This window comes from Triturus cristatus, chromosome 6 (genome assembly GCF_964204655.1).
Source record: "Triturus cristatus chromosome 6, aTriCri1.1, whole genome shotgun sequence".
In the NCBI taxonomy this organism is placed as follows: domain Eukaryota; kingdom Metazoa; phylum Chordata; class Amphibia; order Caudata; family Salamandridae; genus Triturus; species Triturus cristatus.
In genome coordinates this window covers 743,664,510-743,689,296 of record NC_140589.1, presented here as the reverse complement: position 1 = coordinate 743,689,296, position 24,787 = coordinate 743,664,510, and the positions used below count along the sequence as shown (strand labels likewise).

The 24,787-nt window shown below is 46.5% G+C and overlaps 1 protein-coding gene across 1 annotated transcript in view; it reads right to left on the bottom strand.

Annotated features, from left to right (window-relative positions):
* The window catches only part of TBC1D32 (TBC1 domain family member 32), an 886,600-nt gene that overhangs the window by 218,709 nt on the left and 643,104 nt on the right, over positions 1–24,787 (bottom strand). The window contains exon 29 of the mRNA XM_085611276.1: positions 5,295–5,364. Within this exon, the coding sequence (XP_085467402.1) occupies positions 5,295–5,364 (70 nt within the window). The remainder of the gene's footprint in view (positions 1–5,294; positions 5,365–24,787) is intronic.

Genomic DNA, 24,787 nt, shown 5'->3' with positions numbered 1-24,787 from the left:
CCTTAGAACAGATACCCCAGCAATACCAACCCCGGAGGTGGATCTGCGAATTAAGTTCATACCAGAGAGTCCTGGAGAACTGAACGGCCAAAGAAGCCAGACAGTAGTGTTTGGTGAACGTGTGCAATGAAGCCCACGTGGCAGCCTGGCATGTCTCAAGAAGGACGACTCTACGTCCCAAAGCAACAGTTCCTTTTTCGCTAAGGAATAACAAATTTTGATGCAAGGAATGACCCATCGAGAGATGGTTCGCTTTTGCATGGCCCGACCTTTCTTGGCACCCACATAGCCAACAAAGAGCTAATCATCCACCCGGAACTGTTTTGTGCGATCCAGATAAAATGAAAGCGCACGTTTTGGCTCCAGACTGTAGAGTCTCTCCTCCTCTTTAGATGGAGGCGGGCAGGAAGAAGGTGGGCAAAGCGATGGTCTCACCTATGTGGAAAGAGGTAACCACTTTGGGAAGAACGGAAGGTCGAGTTTGAAGGACATCCTTGTCCGGATGAACAACAAGGAAGGGAGGCTTAGAGGAAAGAGCCTGGAGTTCACTCACTCTGTGAGCAGAGGTGATGGCAACCAGAAAGGAAGTTTTGAGCGTCAGAAGCCTTAAAGGACAATTGTGTAGTGGCTCAAAGGGAGCGCACATAAGATAAGTCAGAACAAGATTCAAGTCCCACTGAGGTATTTCGAAAGGAATAGGAGGAAACAGATGAGTAATGCTCTTAAGAAAACTATTTACAATAGGGGACTTGAAAAGAGAAGGTTGATCAGATCAGAAAGGGGGGCAGAAAGGGGATCCACAGCCTTTTCTGCGCACCATGCCACAATTTTGTTCCATCTGCATGCATATACTGTTTTAGTAGAGGGACACTTGGCTGCCAAGATAACATTACAGACTTCGGGAGGATGGTCAAAAGTTGTCAACTGTCTCCTCTGAAAGTCCACGCAAGAAGGTGGAGGCTGGACAGGTTGAGGTGGAGGACCTTCCCTTGCTGCTGCGACAGAAGATCCTCCCGAAGGGGCAGTCTGGTTGGAGGATCAATAGCCATGTACAAGAGCTCGGGATACCAGACTCTTCGTGCCCAGTCCGGAGCCACAGGCATAACTTGGGCACGGTCGCCCTTGATCTTTCTTCAGCACTCTGGGCAGAAGTGATGTAGGGGGAAATGCGTATAGTAGACAGCAACTCCGCCTAGCGAGTGCCGCCTTGGAAATTCCAACGTGCAGAATTGCGGACATTGCACGTTCTCTGGCGAATAGATCTAACCAAGGCTCTCCCCACTGCTGAAAGGGACCTTGCGCCACCTCCGAGTGACAACACCATTCATGATCCATCATGCACCAGCGGCTGAGTTCGTCCGTCCTGGCGTTCAGAGAACCTGGCAGGTGTTGAACCACCAGGGACATGCCCTGGTGTTCTAGCCACATCCATAGGCAAAGAGCTCCTGAGACAGGGTCCACGGCACCACCTCGCCCTGTTTGTTGCAGTACCGCATGACAGTGGTGTTGTCCCTTAACACCTGCACTACTCTTCCTTTGACAGAAGGAAGGAATGTCTTCAGTGCAAGACGAATCACCCAGAGCTCCAGAAGGTTGATGTGGAGCCCGGACTCCACCGGAGACCAGAGACCTCTGATCTCCGCCTCCCTCATGTGGTCGCCCCACCCCAGAAGTGATGCATCCATCACCACTGTGACTCTGGTTGGGGAAAGGAGAGGAATCTGCCGTTGATCCAATCCTGGCTCATTAGCCACACTGCAATTGGTGTGCAGAGTCCTCTGAGATCTGGACGCAATCGGAAAGATTCCCTTGTTACTATGCTCACTGGAACTTCAAGTCCCACTGCAGAGCTCGCTTAAGCTACCTGGCATAATCCACCAGCAGGATGCAGGAGGCCATGAGGCCCAGTAGCCTCAGGGTCATTCTGATCGAAACCCGGGATAGAGGCTGAAAGATCGGAATCATAGCCCGAATATCCCAGATTCGCTGCTCTGGAGGATAAGCCAGAAACTGCGCGGTGTCCAGAACCGCTCCGATGAAAAGGAGCTTCTGAGAGGGAATCAGGTGTGACTTCAGCACGTTGATGGTGAACCCCAGCAAATGCAAGAGGTCGGCCATAGTCTGGAGGTGGGCGACGACAGCCTTGGGCACGCCTGCCTTCAACAGCCAGTCGTTGAGATAGGGGAAGACTGGAACCCCTGATCTGCGCAGATGAGCTGCTGCAACCACCGCCATTACTTTCGTGAACACCCGAGGGGCGCAGGTAAGGCCAGAGGGGAGCACAGTGCACTGAAAGTGCTCGTGGCCTACCGTGAACCATAGGTAACGCCGATGGGCCGGCAGGACAGGGATGTGAAAATAGGTGTCCTGCAAGTCCAACGCTACCATCCAGTCTCCAGGGTCGAGCGCAGACAGGACCTGAACCGGTGTCAACATTTTGAACTTCTCATTCCGGAGGAAGCGGTTGATGTTCCTGAGATCCAAGATAGGACGCAGGCCTTCGTCCTTCTTGGGCACCAGAAAGTAGTGGGAATAACAACCACAACCTAATTCTGGGGCAGGAACTTGCTCGATGGCTCCCTTGGCCAAAAGAGCCATAACTTCCTGGCGGAGAAGGGCCAAATGATCCTCCGACATGCGATGGAGTTGCAGTGGCATGGATGGAGGAGCAGTCTCGAAGGGGAGGGAGTAGACCCTTCGGACTATCTGCAAAACCCACCAGTCCGAAGTGATGTTGAGCCAGTGGGGGAGATGATGGCGAATCCTTCCACCCACTTGCAACTGGTGGCCCTGAAAGGTTGGACAATGAGGGCATGGAGGCTGCTGCAGAGGGGGCACTGGTGGACTGCCCGCTCGCTGGCCCCCAGACGCCCAACGCTTGTACCCCGGCCGTGAAGAGGCTGGACAGCTTACGCAGGCCTGTGACTCTGGACGGAACGTGGTGGGTCACATTGCCACGAAAGGGGCGAAAAGCAGACTGCGCGGGCAGAGAGGTGGTAGTGAGGCCCAAAGGATCTGGCCGTAGCCCTGGAATCCTTAAAGTGCTCAGGCGTGTTGTCTGCTTTGTCGCCAAACAAGCGACGGCCATCAAAGGGCATGTCCAAAAGAGTAGACAGGACATCACCCGAAAAGTCAGTGGACCTCAGTCAGGCGTAGCGTCTCAGGGCTACCGACGTTGAATCGTCCTGTCAAGTGAGTCGGCGGTGTCCAGTCCACATCATATGGCGAACTGCGTTGCGTCTCTCCCCTCGGCAACTGCACGGGAGAGCACGGCCCGGGCCTCCTCCAGGCACTGTGGCAGCACCTGCGCGATCGTGTCCCACACAGAATGGGAGTACCGGCCCAAGAGACATGCGGTGTTCACCGACCGCAGTCCTATGCAGGCACTAGAAAACATCTTCTTCCCAAGATGGTCCAGCTTCTTGGATTCCCTATCAGGTGGAGCAATAGGGAATACGCCCTTGGAAGTTGAGGCTTGAACCACCGTGCTCTTGGGGGGCAGGATGTTGGGAGAGGAAAATGGGGTCTCCCGGGGTCAGGAAGTCGTGTTTGGCAATCATCCTATCCACAGGAGCCCCTGTGCTGGGCTTGGACCAAGCGCCCAGAAGAATGTCCGTGAGGGCATCATTGAACGGCAGCAGGGGCTCCGAAGAGGCTGCTGCTGGTTGAAGCACCTCAGTCAGAAGGTTGGTCCTGCCCGCCACTGTAGGAAGCTCAAGGCCCAAGGCCTCAGCCGCCCTACGCAACACCACTGCATACGAGGCTCCCTCCTCCGTAGCCATGGTAAGGGGAGAAAGCATGCCAAGGTCTGGAGAGGTGACCAGACCACTGGCCTCACCCAACTCCTCTCTCCAGTCTGGTTCTTCTAACTGGTTTGCCAGAGGGTCCACAGATCCCTCCCAGTCCTCCTCACCCTCCTCTGGTAGCCACTGAGGGCGATAGGAAACACCAGGGGAGAACAGGGGTACAAAAGTACCAGTCGGCGACAGTCCAGACGTCGGTCCGGCTCCGTGTCCACGTCGAGGTGGAGGCTGGGAACGACGTCGATTGGGGACACATCCGGCGTCGTAGGGGCTGAGGTGTCGTCAATGGATTAGGCGCCGGAGATGTCGTAAGTTGACCGGCGCCGATCCGGATCCAGGCCTGGATACCTGGGGGCCTTGCAGCACCAGGACCGTAGCTGCCAGCATCTAAGGCCTAGAGCCCCCAGCTGAGTCTGCGGGGCCCGAAGGCGTGCCGGCAGAGTCGGGCTGCCCAAAGATGGAGTGGAGAGCTTCATAAAAACTACGAAGTTGGGCAGGGGTCGCTCCAGCTCTCGGGAAAGGATGGAGGATCGGAGTCGATCCAACAGGCTCCGCAGGAGCCGGATGACTACCTTCGCCATCCCATCGGCTGACGGACGGGTAGAACGCAAAGAGCGATAGTGCTTCTTCGCCTTGTTTTGTGCTTCGACTTACCTGAAGACGAAGACTTCGACCAGGAGTGGTGGTGGTGATGATGATGGCTCCGTGAGCGGTCCCGCAACCTCCCTCTCGACCAGGACCTCGAGCGGCATGGAGCCAACTGCCGGGCCTCCAGAAGCCTTCGAGACCGCTCCCGCAAAGACTTCGGGCCATGTCCCGGAAGTCGGAGCACAACTTCGGGTCGTGGTCGCGCTCCAGGTAACGGAGGCACACGAGATGGGGGTCCGTCACTGACATCAGCTTGTGGCAGGAGCCACAAGGCTTAAGCTGGTTCACCGATGTGACATCCCTGTTCACCAGGAGTGAAACGACTCGAAAAGAAGTTGACAAAAAGTCTAAAGAAGATAGTCAATAGTGACTAGAGGTACCGCTCTCTCTGGATCTGCGCTGGCTGGCGCGGAAAAAGAAAGAACTGACGTCAGCACCCAGGAGCGGTGTCAAAGTAGATACCGTAACGTCATTCCGGCAATCACGACGCCAACAACGAACGTGGAGTCGACCGACGCCACCTACCGACGCGCAGGGGTACTGCTGAATTCTCCGGTTCCAGTCTGACGCCTGTGAGTAATTCTAAGGTAAGGAATCCATAACTAATAGTCTCTTTCAGATTGTGTTTTTACTGGATTAATTCAGCAAAATTACATTGTTGGAGATAGCGTAACAGTGTGTCTATTCCAATACTACTCAACGTTACACTCACCCATAATTTCAGCAAGTTTATTCTTAAAGTTAGAGGTAGCTTGATTTCAAAATATCCTCAAATATGTAAATCAGAAATAGAATTTTATTTGAGGTGACTCAAAAAGTTTACTTTAAAACAATGTACAGTACCTGACAGCCATTTTTACACCAAGCTGCTGGAGAGGAGAAAGGGATTCATTTTTCACATTTGCTTCAACAACTGAGAAAGAAGTAAAGACAAACACAGATTATGAGGTTGTAGGCAGTTTTTGTTTAAAATGATATAAACATAATCGAATCTTGAATAACTGTCATAAATAAGGAATACAATTTCAATCCTTCCCAGAAATTACCAAAATAAAACAATTATTAACTAGTGACCTTTCTGAGCTTGGCATTCATTCAAATCATTTGGCTTCTCTACTTGCCAGAGGGAAGCATGTAACCTAGGCAGTAACGGGAAGGACATACACAGTGCTCATGTTTCATGTCTGGGTCTCCCTCCCGATCAAGGAAATATCAAAAATATCAAGAATGATATCCTAGACGTCTTTTTGTGTGACAAACATAGTTATTTACAAATTGCACTCACAGGTTACCGCACTTGGTGCCTCAAGGCACGGACCTATTTACAAAACAGCAGAAACTGAGCCTGCCTAAAGGGCACAATTTGCCATTCATTGAATGTACTGTCCTTGGAGACCTGATCGATCAGTGCCATCATAAGGAGAAAATGTCTCTGCCCAAAAACAGGCATTTACCATTCCCTCACCTGTGATTTGTTTTCACCCAACTTTGTAATGAATGTTTGTCGCCTTTGCTCTACTGACCATGGACAATTTTAGCATTCAGTGTTACAAATGCACACATTTATCATCAGGTTTTACCTTGACTTTCAATTTTAAGCTGCCTTGGTTGGTATTGAGCCGTTGAGAGTCCCATTAACAAGTGAGCAGGGAAACTTGCGCTCACAAATTATGCTGCAAATGATTTGATCTAGATGTGAAACTCACAAACTATTACAAAGTCTTCCTCGTGGCATCCGTTATCTACGTGTTGATGGCCCGCTCTGGAGACCGATACCTTGAAGGCTGTTCTATTTGTTGTTATTATAGCCACATCTTCTTCTCCTCCCCAACCCCCAGGTTGCAGTTCACATTGGATAATCCTACTACAGAAGTCCCTCAGAGGCAGGCACCTCGTGTGGAAGCTTCTGCATGCAGGCATCCTAATCAGAGGGTGGCCCTCAAAGAGTCTGTTTAGACCTAGACAACCAGGGTGATATATTAGTAATGGAAGTAATCCAATAATCAGCACAAAAAACAATGCATTCTGGTTACAAAGCATTCCGAAAGATTATAAAAATAAACAGTGCAACGAGTACTACTTGAATTTGATGAAAAACAAAAATATAGGTTCTACAAAATCCTTTTCGGAGGGTGCGGTGTGCTTGTTCTAACGTTGTGACTTCCCTGTCCTTTTACTTAAGGGACCTATACTGTGGATGAATTTCTTCTGGTCCTGAATAGTCATACCACCACACATTTAAAGGCACTTCCCTTATTTGAACTTGTGCACAGCTGGCCAGATACCATAGATGAGCTGTATGGGTGTCGCCTCTGTTTACAAAATTCCTTATTTTTCACTGCAGTATGTTTTATGTGTCTGTATGTGGGGGTCATTTGGCTACTCTGTTTTCAGGCTTTGATGTGTAACAGTGCAACTAAGATGAAACTTGCAGCTCCCCTCCCCCAAGTTGTTAACACTGGTTTGTAGCATATATGTACATAAGTCAGGCAGTGGACATCATGGCTTCTAGCACCACGCAGAAGAGGGGAAGGGGAATGCTCCGCATCGCTCGCCTGACGGAAAGGCGGTTAAGCATTTACCATCAAGGAGTTTGCGTAAGGAGTTTGGCTCGGTGAGTGTTTGCTGCTTTTCTTGTGTTCCACTGCACTGTGTTTTCCGACTGTTTCTGCACTAGACACATCAGACCTAGAACATTACCACTGAATTCTCTCTGTAGCCAATACCCATCTTGAAATGTAAATGGTTTGAAGACAATAATGCCGGGAAGATCACCAAGTTTCTGATGTTTTCTTAAAGAGCTCTGTCCTCTGGAGACCAAGGTCTACAGCGAGCACAGTTAGTGCAAGATGCCATTAGTACTATGTAATGTAATGTAACATAAATAACTCTGGATTATGCAGAGCTCGTTAAATTGCGATTTTGACAGCTTCACCCCTGGGTCACCAGCTCTGGAAAAGGCAGGCCTAGTGTGAAATTGGTGCTTTAGATTTCCAGGTGGTATACGTTAAAAACAAAAGTAGACAAGAAATTAAGATGTCATGTTGGGGAAGTCTTATCAGATCTGCTTGTTGTATACATCTACAATGTTTCTTGAAGATTTCATTGTACCTGTCTTAGACTTAAGTTCCAGACCTTCTGATGGGATTGTTAATGCTATATATTAAATAACAGGCCTGCATTTTCATAGCTGAATGACAAGGATAACTCTCTGTCGGACAGCTTCTAATTCACCAATAGAATCTGAGAAGTTCAATGAAAAGAAATGATATACTGTTGTCTAATGCTTTTCAGGTGACCCGAAAAACGTCAATACTTTGTCTCTGAATTGTTGTCCAAATTTTTGTGCACCAGTGGTCAGTGTCTTACATGGCTCTGCGCTTCTGGCGTGGAAAGTCGTGTCAAACTGACGTCAGTGCGCAGGGGTGGCGTCTAAGTAGACACCACTACGTCATCCCGGCGACCATAACGCCGGAGGCGGAGTTGACCGATGCCACCTACCGACGCGCAGGGGTACTGCTAAGAAAAAAAAATTCTCCGGATCCAGTCTGACACCTTTGGGTAATTCTAAGGTAAGGAATCTATAACTAATAGTCTCTTTCATATAAAATTTGATATCATCCATGACAGCTTAATAGCAACTAACCAATTCAGCAGACTCTCCTCCGATCTGATTATCCTGTTAAACTAGTTGGATCAATCAGCTCAAACGAAATTATCTTCGCTTATTACTGCTGTTGAGGTAGTGAAAACAATCAAGGCACTATCAGCCACTAAGACCTGTGGAAAAAATAGCTTCTATAGTAAGTGGTATACAGCCTTTTCAACCTTACTGATTTCCAAATGAATAGCATTATTTAATATCACTGTAGCCCAGAGGGATCATTCCACTCTATTTTAAGGATGAAGCCCAAGTCAGTTTCTTCAAACCAAATAAGCCACCGTGGCCTGTATTTAATGTTATTGTTCAATAACACTATTAAATACAGACAAAAGGCTCTTTGGCAAAAGCTTAGTTAGCAAACTAAGCTGCCGAGTTCTACACCTACTTTTATACATAAGGATCAAAAAGGTATTTATACAAGGATGTTTACTAACCTCCAATGCTACATATCTAGCAGAGATTACTGATTTATTTGCGGCACTAATAAGTATTGCTGTTGTCAATCTTCTGGATCCCAAAAAGGCATTCAGCCCTGTGAGCCAGAGGTATTCTATTCTTAGCACATTTAATTTTCCCCATGAACTAACAAGGTCAATTGCTACTTTGCATCATAATGCTAAAACAAACCATTATTTATAATAATTCAGTAAGCAATATTTTGGTTACAAACGGAAATCGATAACAGCTGCCAAAGTCGCTAATATTGTTTGCTTTATTCATTGATCTTTTTGTAATTTCAATTCGTATGGCAAAAACTCTTACCTCCTATGAAGACTATTACACCTGATAAGCTTTATGTAGATAGTAATGCCCTTTTTTAGGGTCTGATCCTTTAATTGTACAAGAAACATTTGATATAACCCAACAATTTTCCAACTATGGAGGGTACAAAGTTAATTACAATAAACCAGAAGGAAAATTTTAATTAGGCTGTAAGCATCTGTTTGTGGCAAGTTGTGCTGTAGATTCACATGCTGTGCATACTCCTCCCATCTAGTGTTGGGTTTGGTGTGCGCAAGTTGTTTGCCTTAGAAGAATTCTTCTTGAGTCACGAGGTAGTGTGACTCCACCTCTTGCTTGCAATACGCCTGGTCATCGGCTTCCTTGTTAGATTGCTTTTCCACACAATGGGTGAGGATGACTGGAGAAGAGTGGCAGATGAAAGAGAGATAGAGAGATGACCATGCAAGGGAAGTAGAAAGTAATGGTAACTGCAAACAGCCAGAGGTGTTCTGGGAGGAAGGTGGGCACATGTGAATCTACAGCACTACATGCCACGAACAGATGCTTACAGGGTTAGTAACATTTTCTGTTCAAGGCATGTGTGGCTGTAGATACACATGCTGTGCATGGACTTTAAAGAAATTCTCCCCTAAGTGGTGACTTGACTAGCTTGTGGATGTTGTAGAAGACTGGAAAAGGGTATGTAGTATCCTGACCAACATTTGCTTGATGGTGGGCAATAAGTATACACAGTAGTGCTTGTGAAAGTGTGTGGTCAGCTATTGGGATAGTCCCAAGGAAGGGCACAGAGGCCTCTTTCTTTCTGGTGGAATGTGCACTAGGAGGGACAGGCAAAATTATTTTCTTAGCTTTTGTATAAAAGGTTTGAATGCATTTCACTATGCATTTGGTTATGATTTTGATATGTGGTTCAGAAAGAACAGCAGGTGCTGTTTTTTTCCAATATATTTTGGTTCTATCAATATAGTAAATAAGGGCTTGTTTGACTCCTAAGGGCTGAAGGGCCCTTTTCTGTAACTGAATCAGGATGCAGAAAGAAGACTGGAATTCCTATAGACTAGCTAGCGTGGAAAAAAGAGACTACCTTAGGACGATATTTAGGGTTGGTACGACGAACCACCAATGTTTTATGAACTTGAAAGAATGGTTCTTCCAAGGTTAAAGTCTGGAGTTCATTAACACGCCTTAGTGATGTGATATATAATATGAAAACTACTTTCCACAAAAGAACTTGTAAGAAGCATGACTGGAGGGGCTCGTACGGCGGACCCATACGTTTTGTGAGGACAATATTAAGATTCTGCACATGGGCTTGAGCCCCGCCATAAAAGCTGTGATTACTGGAATCCTGAAGTGCGACAAATGCTGCCTATTTTGGAGGTATGCAGCCACAGCTGCCAGGTGTAGCCAAATGGACGTGAAGGCTAGACCACATGTTTGGAGGTGCAGGAGGAAACAAACGATGTTCTGAACTGTGGCCGTCGGGGGGCCAATGTGGTTTGAGAGGTAGTAGTAGACAAATATTTTCCATTTAGCCGAGTAACTGGATTAAGCAGCTTGCCTACAGCTTCTTTAAGAATATTCATGCATTCTGGAGGTAGACTGAGATAACCAAATTCTAAGTCGTAAGTAGCCAAATCGCAAGGATGAGACCCTTGGGGTCAGGGTGTCTGATTTCTCTGTGGTTCTGCGTGTGAAGGTCCGGCCTGTTTAGGAGCCTCTCGTGTGGAACCACCGAAAGTTTGAGGAGAGTCATAAACCAGGGTTGTCTGACCCAGGTTGGGGTCACTAGAATGAGGTTGGGGGAGATATGTTGTAGCTTTCGATCCACAATTGAAATGAGAGGAAGAGGTGGAAAAGTGTAGGTAAATATCTGACGAGTTCATCCATAATGCATTGCCCATGGACTGTGGGTGTGGGACTCTGGAGGTGAAGTTTGGGCATTTTGTGTTTCCTGCTGTGGCAAAAAGGTCTATGTCCGGAAACTCTAATAGCTGCAAGTAGTGAAGAAGGACTGCCTGGTGGATTTCCCAGTCATGCCCTTGTTACCGTATCCTACTGAGAAGGTCAGCAAAGTAGATGTCCAATCCCGGGAGGTATTCCGCCAACAGGTAGATTGTGTGGTGGAGAGCCCATCACCAGATGGACTGAGCTAAGAGATCTTCCCAATGACCCTCCTTTTGAGGCCAATGACATGTTGGGATTCCTGCAACAGACGCATGTGCAATTTTGCTTGGGGTACTATGGCAATGCAGGAGGCCATAATGCCTAATAGGTGCATGGATGTCCTTACTGTGACCTGTTGATTTGGCTTAAAAAGAGGCAGCAATGCTTTAAAAGACTAGAGTCATGCCAGACTGGGATGTGAATTGCCGACCTCTGCATTGATGATTACTACCAGGTAGGGTTGAATTTGAAGAGGTTGGAGATAGGACTTTACAGTGTTGATGGTGAAGCCCAGTTTGGGCAGTAGGTCTATTGTGGCTTGGGAATGTGTACGGCACTGCAGTTGCGTTTCGCTCTTTTTCAGCCAATCGTCCATGTAGGGGAATACATGGATGCTCTGTCTTCGCAGGGGCACTGCTACTACTGTTAGGCACCTTGTAAAAACTCGGGGTGCAGTGGTGACCCCGAAGGGCAACACTTTGAACTGACAATGCTAACCACTTACCACAAACTGGAGATAGCACCGATGTGCCGGATGAATTGGAATGTGGAAAATAGGCATCTTAGAGGTTGAGTACCACCATGAAGTTGCCTTGCTGTAAAAGAGGTATGACATCCTGAAGAGTGATTATTTGGACGTCTTCTGATAGGATGTTCACACTTGAGATTCTGAGGTGCAGAGTGGCCATGAGGGACCCATCCTTTTTCAGGATGGGTAAGTAGAAGGAATACACCCCTGAGCCCTGTAGGTGTTGAGGTACGGGCTCTATGGCACCGTTGAGGAGGAGAGATTGGCCCTCTTCCTGACGCAGATGTTGGAGTTCTAGGGCTGAGGACTTGTAAGCGGGGTGGTAAGTTGGGAGGTGTGGAGGTGAGCTCTAGGCTGTAGGTATGTTGTATGATGTCTAAAACCCACTGGTCTGAGGTGATATGTTGCCAAGCGGGGAAGATCATCTGCAGCCCTCCCTTGAAAGGTGTTGTGTGATCAGGGGGGAAGGAGTGGCAAGTCATTGCTTGGCTGGGGTGTCTCGCTTGGTGGACCGACCTTTGGCTCTATCTTTGGCGCTATTTCTACAATAGGTCCCCTTGAAGTAGCCCCTGGTGGCAGTTGGCTGAGCAGGCTTGTTTTGAAAAGATGCACAGGCTTCAGGAGAGGTAGTCTTGGAGCCTCTGCAATATGCAAAGCAGCGAAAGGACCCCTGTCAGGAAGGCGTCTGTAAGGCGTTCTTGACTTTCGCCATTTCCATGCTTTTTTTTTTTCTCCAGCATCACATCAACCTGAGACCCATAGAGATGTTTCCCATCGAAGGGCAGGTTGAGGAGATGCTGTTAAACATCCGGCTTCAAGCTGGAGACACTGAGCCAGGCATACCTGTGGAGGAAGAGACTCGAGTTAATCCCCCCATGCAGCAGTGTCAGCAGCATCCAGGGCACACCTGATGGCTGTGCTGCAGAGCAGTTTGCCTTCTGTGACCAACTCACGCCACTTTTTGCAGTGCTCCTCTGGTAGGTGTTGGAGGAGCCCCTCTATTTCGTCCCAGTGGGCCCAGTCATATCTAGAGAGCAATCTAATCGAATTGGCAATGCACCAGTGGTTGGCAGACTTTGCCGCACCTTGTTTACCAGCCGCATCTATCCTTTTGCTCTCTTTGTCCGGTGAAGGAGCATCATCGGTGCTTGAGCATTCGCCCTCTTACAAGCAGTGTAAATCACTAGGAAATCTGGTAATAGTTGGCTTCTAATATAGATAGGGTCATAAGAGGCAGCTTGTATTATTTATCGCCCTGTGGGATAATAACGCAGGCTTTGACCGGCACCTTGAAAATATCCGTGGCTAGCTTGAGCATCCCTTTCAGCATAGGCAAATACTGCATGGAGCGATGTGCAGAAGAGTCTTAAAGAGGAAATCCTCTTTGACGGGCTCTTTATGAATCACCATGTAGTGATAAACAGCAGCCCTATATAGAACCTCATGGCAAGAGGAGATATCTGGCAGAGAAGGTTGGCAGGGTACAGGTCGGGATCAGTATCTGCAGGCGGATCTACATCATATGAGTCCCAAGGGTCTCCCTGTGAGGGTATGCTATAAGCATTCCCGCCCCCCCCCCCCCAGCGTGTCCACCTGTTTCAGAATGTGGTGATCCCGGTGGAGTGTAAGACGGAGGGTCAAGTAAAGGGGGAGGGGAAGGTGATGGTGGAGGTCTAGCTGAAGAAAAGAGGTTGGAGGCAGTCCGGTGTGAAGAAAAGGAATAGTGGCTTTATCTTGCTTCTTTCGCTGCTTTGGAAGAGGGGGTAGGGGGGAGGCTCTAGAGCTTCTTCAAGGCTGAGCTATCTCCTAGAAGGCAGATGATCCAGCACCGAAGGCTATGTTAAAATGCAGCCTGTTTGGGGGTAGATGGCAATCTGTTTCTGTTGGGCATCAAGCTGCTCTTGCAACTTCTGGAGGACCTGTTTGACTGGCTCTAGGACTGGTCTTCCGCTCACAGCCGTGTGTTTCGGCATCTGCACCCGATTTGTGCTTCGACGCCAACAGTTTCGGATACAACGGTATCCGAAACTCCCTCATCATCAACATCAAGATGGCCGCTGAGTAGGAGCCCCCCAGAGGAGCTCCTGGTTTGGGGATTACCAATTTGGTAGTTATCCCCATATAAACCGACTCACCGGCCCTCCTCCCCGCATGCACTTGGACCTGACCACGACCCCCACCGAGGCACACAGGGGAAGTTTGAATCTGTCTACTACTCACCCGCTGGATCGACAGCCGCAGCTGGCCAGGTCCCTGCCTACACTGTCTGGACACCTGCACTGCTCGATGTAGCTCTGGGACCAATCCGTTGTCGTGGGAGAGTTATACAATGCAGCGAGCCCTTGGTTTCTGCCGCTGCTGGCTCCTCCGATCCCGCACTGCATGCCTCCAAAAGGTAGAGATCTTCTGGTGCCTGTGGGCGACTCTCTAGACAGGCGCCATTCGCATGGCCTCTCCTGCTGCCCAAAGGATTCTGCGACATGTTCCTGCCTGTGGCCGGCAATCGATCCTCGAGAGGATCTGATTGGAGCCCTCCAGGCACGCCTTGTTCGGTGGGCCCTTCTCCTCCGCTCCCAAACGACTGATGGCTCCCCTGTTGCCAACAGGGGGCTGGGGGTACCGGCTCCTTTTTGGGCTCCGACGCCATTTTTGCTGCCTCTAACGATGTTACCATGCTCGGTTATGGTCACCGACGCCATTTGTCCTCCGGAATCGGTCTCTTTGCTGACTTTGCTGCCTCTGCTTCGCCTGAGTCCTGCCCAAGGTATGGCAGTCTAATGTGGTATCGCCAGAGCCGGCCTGCTTTTTGGACCCCCGGATGCCAGTGCCACCTGCGGCGGCCCTCCCTGCAACCAGCACATTCGGCGGAGATTCCTGCCCTGAGATCCAACGTTTCCGTGTGGCGCCGTGATCCCATGGCCAGCTTTGTTGCGTGAAAGCAGTAACAGTTACAGCTTCTTTAAGTCCATCGGTCGTGAATGCTGAACACTGGCCGACTTTAAAATGGCGGAAATACGAAGACATTGTATTAGCCTGACATTGCCGGTCTTTAAAATGGCAGCGTTACAAATTTATCGTGATTACTGTTCCCCCTCTAGTTTTATCGAGAGTGGAAATCCAGGCTGGTAAATAGTGGTGTTGTTGCAGCTCCTACATTTCATGAGGAACGTCCCACTACACATTTGATTTCTTTATTAGAGGTTTCCTTTGTCAAGCACACAATGGCCGCTAGTGCCTTAGGAACAGACAGCCAGACTCTAACATGACTTCGGTCGGGTGTCTTTCAGGTTTATGCTTATTGATAAACATTGGGCGTGATGCTAGGCCTGCATATCTTGAGGAGCACTCCACCACGCCACAGATTTCATTACTGGGGTGATCCTTTATGTTCATTCCCACATCGATTGCAGAAGACCTGCAGCCTTACTGCCTGTCCTTAAAATGGCGTCTATTGGGCACCTTTCATACTTAAATTAGTAGAATTGTGCCCAGGTCGCAGAGTAGACCTCTTTCTGACCCCCCACCTATATCTTCCTAGATGGGCCTCCCATAGCCCTGTGTGCCGTCCAGTGCAAGTCTTTAGAGCCGAGATGAGTTAAAGGATGCCATGACTGCAGTGAATTAGGGACCCTAATCTCTGACACTGCTCAGCAAGATCTCTGCGCCTCACAATGTGCTACCATTACCCCCCCCCCCCCTCACCTTTCCACTGAGAGACCCAGGAATGATGTTGTTTTCTCTCACCCGCTGGTTCTCCTCTTCTGGGCTCCCATCCCCACTAGGACTCTTCTTCACAACGGAGATAAGTCCCGACCCCAATGGTTTCAACGCCTTCATCATTAATTACCCTACTGACCTCTAAAAGAATGCGGCAAAGAAATACAAACATCGCATACTCAAAGCTAGACCAGAAACCCTAATCTCAGACCACTACTTCTGCACCAACAAAGGTTCTCTGGTTAATGACCTCATCTTTTATACTAGAAAATGGGCTTGCTGGCGAACTGTGCTCTACTCCATGCTTTGAATAACAGGATCTAAGAAAAACGCACATGGCCTCAAATTAACAAAGTCTCCCTCGTCCACTCTCAAAGCCACCACCACTATCACCCTCTACAATAATGGGATCATCCTAATCCAAGACTCTAACATAAACCTAGCTAAGATGGCCAATATTTACCCCACTCTCAGAAAAGCGGTTCACGGCAACGCCACTGACCTCAATTCAACCACCACGTCTCTGCCAGGCTTAACCAGTACTCCTCCCTTAACAGTTGCGAGTGCCCCACTCTCCCTAATCCCCACACCTCCTTTTGCTGATCCCTTAGCCACCTTGTCCCCAGTCGGAGTATATCATCCCACTAGAACACCCTATCAGCTGGTTGACGGTTCTATGGGCTCAATCTCCTCACCGACTGTCAGTCCGATACAGGTTGACTTTCGAGCCGAGAGGCTCCCTCAAGTCCTACAGTCTTCTCCTTTAACAGATGATTTCCCCTTCCCCATCCCTATAACTTTGGCACATGCTAGACTAGAGTCTGGGCAACGATACCCCCCACAGGCCTCAACAGACTTACACCGAGGCCCCCCGTTTTCCCCCCACTCCTTACTCCCCTCGCCGAACACTCAGATTTGGTTGCGCGCCTTGATGATATATCTTTACAGTTACACCTTCTCACCTCTGAGCTACATGACCGGAAAGCCCTCTCAAATGATATCTTCCCCATGATCAACTCTCTCCTCACCTCTGCGAATTGGCCTAGAGCGTCCACTAGGGATAGTGATCACATGGATCAGCCTTTAGCCCCCTCCACCCTGAAATCCATTCCCCTACTCAACGCCCCCGCCAGCCACAGAGGATTAGAGTCACACCCTGCGTCCATTGATCTCTATGACTCTCACAACTTTCCATCCTTTCTAACCCGAACAGAGAACCTCCTCGCAATCTTAGATGCAGCAATACTGACAACCTCACCCGTGTGAACGTCACCCAGACCCCTTCCCCCCCAATCCACTTTGTCTTAAATGTGTACTACTTAATTGCAGATCAACCAGTAAACATGCCTCCAATAGCTTCGACCTCATCCAACACAATGATTTAAACATTATCATCCTCACTGAAACTTGGCTAAATCCCGCTTCCACGCCTATCTTAGACCTTCTAGTACCTCCCACTCATGACATAATTAAGCTAGAAAGAGTTCTGAAGTTGGGTGGTGGCCTAGCCTGTATTCACAGGAACACACTCTTGATTTCTCACTTAGAGTCCTCTACGCCCTCCTCCTGTGAATACCTCTGTCTCAGCATATCAAGTATGAACCTACCGGTGTCCAAACTTCATATCTTTTACCACCCCCTGGGAGGCAATCTCCCTTTCATTAAGCAACTAATGGAAATCATCTCTAGCAATGTCGGCTCAGCAGTGTCCCAAATCTTCCTTGGTGATTTCAACCTTCATTGGTCTAACCCAAACGACCCCGCTGTATCTTGCCTTAAATCTTTCTTAATTGATCAAGAACTGACTCAGCATTGTGACCAACCAACTCATATTAAAGGAGAAACTTTAGACCTCATCATCTCTAAAGGGCTGACTATCACCCTAGATTCCATTACCCCGTGTGACCGGTCCGACCACCACAGTATCCTCTTTTATATTAACATGGAAGTGTTGATGAGGAAGGCTCAACCACTGAAATCAAAGATATGGAAAAGAGACCTCAGATCAAAAACTCTGATGAACTAGCTGCACACTGTAAATCTGTCCGCTCCGCCCAAGTTGACCTGGTTGAGGTGAAATCATTCACCGACGCCTACAATTCGACCATCTTCAACATCATGGATAATATTGCTCCACTCCAACAAAAAAATGCTTTAACAAAAATATCCAAACCGTGGTATAACGAAACCTTAAACACGGAATGCAGCAACCTTAGGGCATTTGAACGTGCCTGGCGGGCCAATCCCACCTCGGACCAACTAAAACTCCTTAGCGATGCCAGGAGCCTCTACAACAAACAAATCAAGAGTGCTAAGGCGGCCTACTTCAGACACCAACTGGATCAAGCGGCAGACCGCCCCAAGAAACTTTTCGAATAAACAACAATCAGTCGTTGGTCCTAACCTCTTTGATCCTGGTGGCAACCCACCCTCATGCAATGATCTTGCCACTTTCTTCACTGAGAAATCAAGACTCATCTCCATTGACCACGCCTCTAAGAAGGCTCTATTAGTTTCTTCCAGTGCTGCCTCACCCATTGACTCCTCGGAAAAGCATAAATCGACCTCCACGAACTCCAAGAACAATGCGTCATGGGGCACCTTTACCCCATTTAGTGAAAATGACATCAACACGTTTCTAAAGAATATCAACACTTCCAACCACTTCAGTGACCCGTTGCCCTCCTCCATCTTCAAAGAAATCAAGAATGCACTCAACCCCACCTGGACAAGGATTGTAAATGCTTCTCAATCACAAGGCATGATCCCCGACTGCCTAAAAGCAGCTCAGGTAACACCTACACTAAAAAAAACTGAAGCTGACAAATCTGATCTCAATAACTTCTGCCCCATTTCCAACATCCCCACCTTAGCAAAACTCATAGAAAAATGTGTGCAATCCCAACTTTGTGCTCACATAGAGAATTACCAACTCCTAGACCAGCATCAATCCGGCTTTAGGAAGGGGCACAACACTGAATCGGCTCTCTCACGTTATAGTCGACATTTTAAAAATGCTTGACCAAAACGAATCCTGCCTCCTGATCCTCCTTGACCTTTCCTCCGCATTCAACATAGTTAATCATGACAATCTCCTATCCATCCTGCAAAACAGAATGGGTTTTTCTGATCAGGTGTTACAATGGTTTTCATCCTTCCTACATCACAGATCACAAAGAGTCAAGGCAAACCACTCTTTCTCAGCCCTCTCCTGTACTCATGGGGGTCCCCCAAGGGTCCACTATCTCCTATCCTCTTCAATCTTTTCTTGGAACCTCTTGCAAACTCACTAAACTCCATGGACATTCTCTTCCACATGTATGCGTGTGGACGACACGCAACTATATTTGAAAATCTCATCCCCGGAAAAATTCATCTCACTCAATACTACCCTAATATTTACTCAAAATTGGTTAACGGAGAACAACCTCCTGCTCAAAACTTTCAAAACGGAATTCCTTCTCACCTCACCTCCGAACCACATACCCAAGCTTGGCCTCTGGCTGAGTTACCTCACTGGTTTCAACTGCACTCCTCTCATCGTAGACTCAGCCAAGTCTCTCGGAATCACCATGGACAAGCACCTGAACATGAAAAATCATATCAGCAATGTATGTAAAGGAGCAAACCACCTGATGAGGTCACTCAAATATCAAACATTTCCTTCCTCTAAATGATTTCAAGCAGGTGGTCCAAGTGCTTGTCTTGCCGAGGCTAGACTACATCAGTGCTACCTTCTGTGGCCTCCACTATCGGCATCACTGAACGCTGAGGCTAGACTGGTTACAGACACCAAACGAAACAAACATATATCCCCAGTCCTAAAATCCCTCAAATGGCTGCCGTACAAAGCACGAATTCACTTAAAGATTGCTGTTCTTACGCACAAACCCCTTCACTTCAGCACTCCTACGTACCTTGTGCAAAAACTTAAACCATCCTGTGGTGTAAGAGCCTCAAGAAGCGCCTCTACCTTCCTCTCGAAACCACTCATCCTTAACAAAAAGAGAAGTTGTCACCGACCCTTCTCTGGCGCTGCCCCAAAGATATGGAACTCTCTTCCACCGGAAGTACGCAGAATCTCTTCATCGACTGCTTTCAAATTGGAAGCCAAAAGATTCCTAATGATCAAATTCTTATCCTAACAGGGATAGGCTCACGTACCCGTGGACATTGTTCCTACTACCATTTTACTTCCTTCTGATACGGCTCTTCCTTACTGCATACTGTGACCCCCCCCCCCTCGTTGCCCGCCTACACCGGTTTATTGCATTACCCTCCTGGGTGCAATTGTCCTGTTATTTGCGACCATTTCTGTTTTTCTCTCTCCTACTTGATATGGATATTGCATTTTTGTCCTTACTTCAATCATATTGCAAAGCACTCTGATATCCCTCAGGATCTTGTTCGCGCTATATAAAACTTTATAAATAAATAAATCAAATAAATGAATGGTAGAGGGGAATCTGAGCTGGTAGCAGGCGAAGTCGAGTTAATCATTTTTAAGGTTTTCTTTGGTGACGAGCTGAAGCCAGGTGTGGTATCCGAAGTTGACAGTCAGTGTTGACCATGGTCTGCGGGCAGTGGCAGCTCAGAAGCCTGCTTCTGTGGGTCCAGAGTGGCAGAATGCCCCTTGTGGGGTAGAAGCTTGGATCAGTCTCTGGGGGGTGAGGGAGGTGGGGCTGTACTCACAGCCTGTTGAGCTGGCAGGAGGTATTTAATCTAGAGGTCAGAGTCGGAACTCTCTTGGGCGACAAAGCCTCCTCGTCAGTGGCTGAAGACTTAAAGATGTTTACCCTAGAGGTCCTGGGTGCCGAAGAGCCCTGGAGTATCTTCTGCGCTCCTGCGTGGCATCTCGAATCGACGGAACGGAGGTCTTAAAGGTTCTTCTTAGACTGAAAAGACCGCCACGCGCCACAAGAGGACTTGTTGTGCTTGGGTGAGAGGCAGAGATTACAGACCTGGTGAAGATCAGCTCAGGGATACTTTGCAAGACAAGGAGGTCAGTATTGAAATGGCATCCGTTCCATCACAGGTGAGGCATGTTAAGAGTGGATCAAATGGAAAGAGAAGCCCCGATGGATGAGGTCCAGCAAGAGTCGACCTGAACTGTCCCAAACAATAACTCGAAGCGTCGATCCCGATACAAAAGATGGGTCCGGGTCTGGTGCATTAGTAAACTAATGCGTTCACTGTAGGGGCCTGTGTTTGACCTCATGGTCACAGGTTTAAATCCTGACGGGTCCACTCAGCCTTTCATCCTTCTGAGGTCGATTAAATGAATACCATTAATTTGGGTAACAATAAACATCTGTTTTTCCCTGCCAAGATACCCTTCGGGGTGAATGTACACTTTACAAATATACATGGTATGGTAAGCGAAAAAGGGGCAAACACAATCATAAAGGATACCAACGGAGAAATAGGGCACAAGAGAATCAAAAATGATCACTGCGATGGAGTTAATCTGGAGCATGAAAGCAGAAGTCCGAAACCAATGGCAGGGAAAAATAAATATAACAATGGTCTAACAATGGAGCTGATGACCATGCGCATTACAAGCAAGAGGTGGAGTCACACTGTCTCGTGACTACAGAAGAATTCTTCAAAGGAAAACAACTTACATTCATCTGAGGCAAACGCCAAATGGCTGGAGAATGCACAACATGTGTATCTACAGCCACACGTGCTTCAAACATCAAGTTATTCAAATCGTCCACCTCAATTTTTATTCAACGTTTGGGTCTTCAACATGATTTGTGCCCAATAACATACTGGGGGTTTATTGTTCTGAAGATCAGGTGTATTTATATGCACTTTATTATCCTACTCTGAGGGAAAAAAATCTCACTGTTTGTACATATTGCTCAGATAAAATTATTCTTATTTTGCTCTTCACTTTGTTTTTTTATATGAGCTTCTTTTAAGAAAATTGAAAGAAGGCTAACTACTTTCATATTGCAAACTAGACAATTGCCCGAGCTTGCAGGGGTTTAAGATGTCCACCTCTATAGGTGGTTCGGAATTTCCTAATCTCCGCCTGCACTGTATGGCTTATTTTGTTTTATTGTTTACAAGTATTTATGGCTGCGGAAGACTTAAATTGTTATGATGACACACATATAATTTATTAGCTGAACTATATATGTATTTCGGAACTTCTAGGCTTTCACCTCATACCCTAAAAAGAGTACACTTTAAAAGCCAAATAATTGTTTTGTCATTTTTTTTATTCAGTCAAGAGGTTCATTCCAAATAACTGCTCCAGGAATGCCCTTAGTCGAGTCATTGATGCCTTGTTTTTAAGAGATTGAATTCGGTTTCTACTAAGAAGTTAAATTTAGACATTTATTCACTTGGGACATTTGAAATACTTTTTGAACTTGCAATCCTCAACAAACGTTTGGCTGTTCTCTTGTTATCAAATAACAGGGATGCTTTGCTCCCATTCTCTCTCTGAGCCTGATACATCTCACTATGAAATTTTAGTCCAACATCTACATAAAACAAGTACTAATAAACAGATCTAGCAGATTATTACTATTGGCTAGAGAACCAAAACTTTACTATAGATCAATATGTACATCAGACAATGGAAGGAAAAATGCATGATCAGTCTAACATTAGTCGAATGATGTAATATCAGTCAATTAAATTTCACCTCCATTCAGGGAATTATTCTGTACAGGGTGCTGTGTTGTAGTATGTGGTGTATCAACTATAACCTTCATATTTAAATAAATGCTACCTGAATATTATGGATGTTCGTCCTAGATGTGTTCTTTTGTTTTTAATGTAACTACAGTTTGTTAGGTTGACTTGAAGGTAATTTTACTATCTAATGTGTGGATCCCATTGCCTATTCAGACATACAGGCATCTCATTTAAACAATCTCAATGAAAGAGCTCCTATTAATGTAGCCCTTCTGTGCCAATAGCAATGGAGTCTGGATACAGAGCACCCAGATTATAAGCATACCTCCGTAGATGATGAGGCTTTGCCCACTTTTAACAGACCTTTCGGGACAGGCGTTGAATTGATCATTGATGCTTGGTAGATCCAGAAGCTGGGCGAAGCTATCTCCACATGTTTTTCTATAATCTGAAGTGTTTCTGTAATTTACTAGATACATCTGACTATGAAATTGCAGTCCAATATTTATATCTAACAAATTTAAATAAACAGGCCTTGCGCATTATTACTCTGGGCTACGGGACCAAAACTTTACTATAGAACAACGAATATTAGGAAAATAGAGGAAGTATGAAAGATCTAACATTAGTTAAATGGCGTAAAAATTTGTCAATTTAATTTCACCTCTATTCGGGAAATTATTCTGCCGTATGTGGTTCATCTACCATACACTTTCATATTTAAATAAATGCAATCTAATATAATGGATGTTTCTCCAGGATGTGTTGAAGTAAACAAAAAAGAAATAGGTATGATGCTTGAATCAATCTCAGGCACTAGTAATTAGAGGGGGCTGCGTCCCAGTCCATCTTTGCTTTGCCCACAAAGCTACCTTAGATCAGACCCTATTATATGCAAATCAAGATTGATCCTGTACAGTAGGAAATGTCAAGACCAAACTGCCAAGCCAGGTCTACTCTGAACCACAGTACAAGAAACCCAAGACCAGTTTCGCCCTGCTTGAGACTCCAGTCAGATGCAGCTTGGTTCCAGTGGCAAACTGAGCATGAGACACACATCTGGACATACTTGTGGCACTTAGGTCATTGCACTTTAGTAGTCAAAAATGTGATGGGTGGGATGCTTAAATTAATCTGAGCCCACAGGAAAATTACTTGGGGCCACATCCTGGTTCACTGGCTTTTGCCCACAATACCACTTTAGATCAAACCCAGCTATATGCACATCAGCCTTGATCCTGCTCCAGTCCTCTCTGAACCGGAACACAAGAGAAGAGAAAAAGAGGTTTTTGGAGTTGAGGTAGAGGATGGAGACTATCTTAGCATTTCCTAGTCTCACTTGTTTGCCTCAGAGATGTTTGCGGTCATTTGACTTGACCCCTGCTGATTCCTGCAGTTCCCAGATCAACACTTGCACACCACAGTGCAGAATGAGGTGAAGCAAACTGTTGTGGGTGCTAGCACTAACTGCTCAACGTCCTCAATATCCTCCCTTCGGCTTTCAACTCCTTATCTCTGGTCTCCAGCAGCTGGTGCAATGACGGCTATTGCGTCAGTAATATAATGCAGAAAGTAGGGAGTGGTGAGCAAGCACCCGGTCTATAGAATATAGCAGAATAGCAGGGGGGCAGCATGGCAGAAAAGACTGAGATGGCAAGAGTGTAACAAAAGAGGTGGGGAACCCAATATGCCCTTGGAGGCTTGGGCAATAAAGTAACAAATAAATGAAAAGATGCCTTCAAGGGATTTTTGTTTTGAAGCTTACTTTGAAGGTTATTTCTAGAAAGTTACTTTTATGTTCAACCCCGATTGGTGATAAACCAGTGATTAAACAAACATTGAAAAAGAAAATAAATTTTGAGACACGCAGTTGTCCACAAAGCAAAGATTGAATAGCACGGGGCAGACTTTTCTTCAAAAGAACATATATTTAATATATTCAGAAATAGGAATAGGGGAAATAATATTAGAATCAACCAAACATAGTTTAAGAGGTATCGCAAATTAACCTGCAAAGAAACTATGAAAAATCCATTCCTAAGATTAACTAAGGAGAACGATATGACAAATCAAACAGCAGTTCCTTTAGGTAAACAAATACGTAAGGAAATGGACGTTGCAGTCGACGTTTTGTTCTGTGTTGGCGATGAGACCGTCAGACCATCTTCAGGACAGTAGGTTGATATTAAAACCAAAGAATATAAATCCTTATGTAATTTCTTTGTAAGGAAAATGATTCTAGAATATCAAGATATTTAAACTTGTGCACCATCCGATTTAGAGGGTATCAACGGTCAAATTAAGTGTACTTGGTTCACGGGTCCTTTTATGTGGCAGCTAGCGTCTAAGGCGACTTTGATCAATATGATTGGAACTCATGGACAGAATCATATACTGGCGTGCAAAATGCAATTCAAATGCAAAATGCAATTCCCACTGACTGAACCAAGTACACTTAATTTGACCGTTGATACCCTCTAAATCGGATGGTGCACAAGTTTAAATATCTTGGTATTCTAGAATCCTTACAAAGAAATTACATAAGGATTTATATTCTTTGGTTTTAATATCAACCTACTGTCCTGAAGATGGTTTGACGGTCTCATCGCCAACACAGAACGAAACGTCGACTGCAATGTCCATTTCCTTACGCATTTGTTGACCTAAAAGAACTGCTGTTTGATTTGTCATATCGTTCTCCTTAGTTAATCTTAGGAATGGATTTTTCATAGTTTATTTGCAGCTTAATTTGTGATACCTCTTAAACTAGGTTTGGCTGATTCCAATATTATTTCCCCTATTCCCATTTCTGAATATATTAAATATATGTTCTTTTGAAGAAAAGTCTGCCCGTGCTTTTCA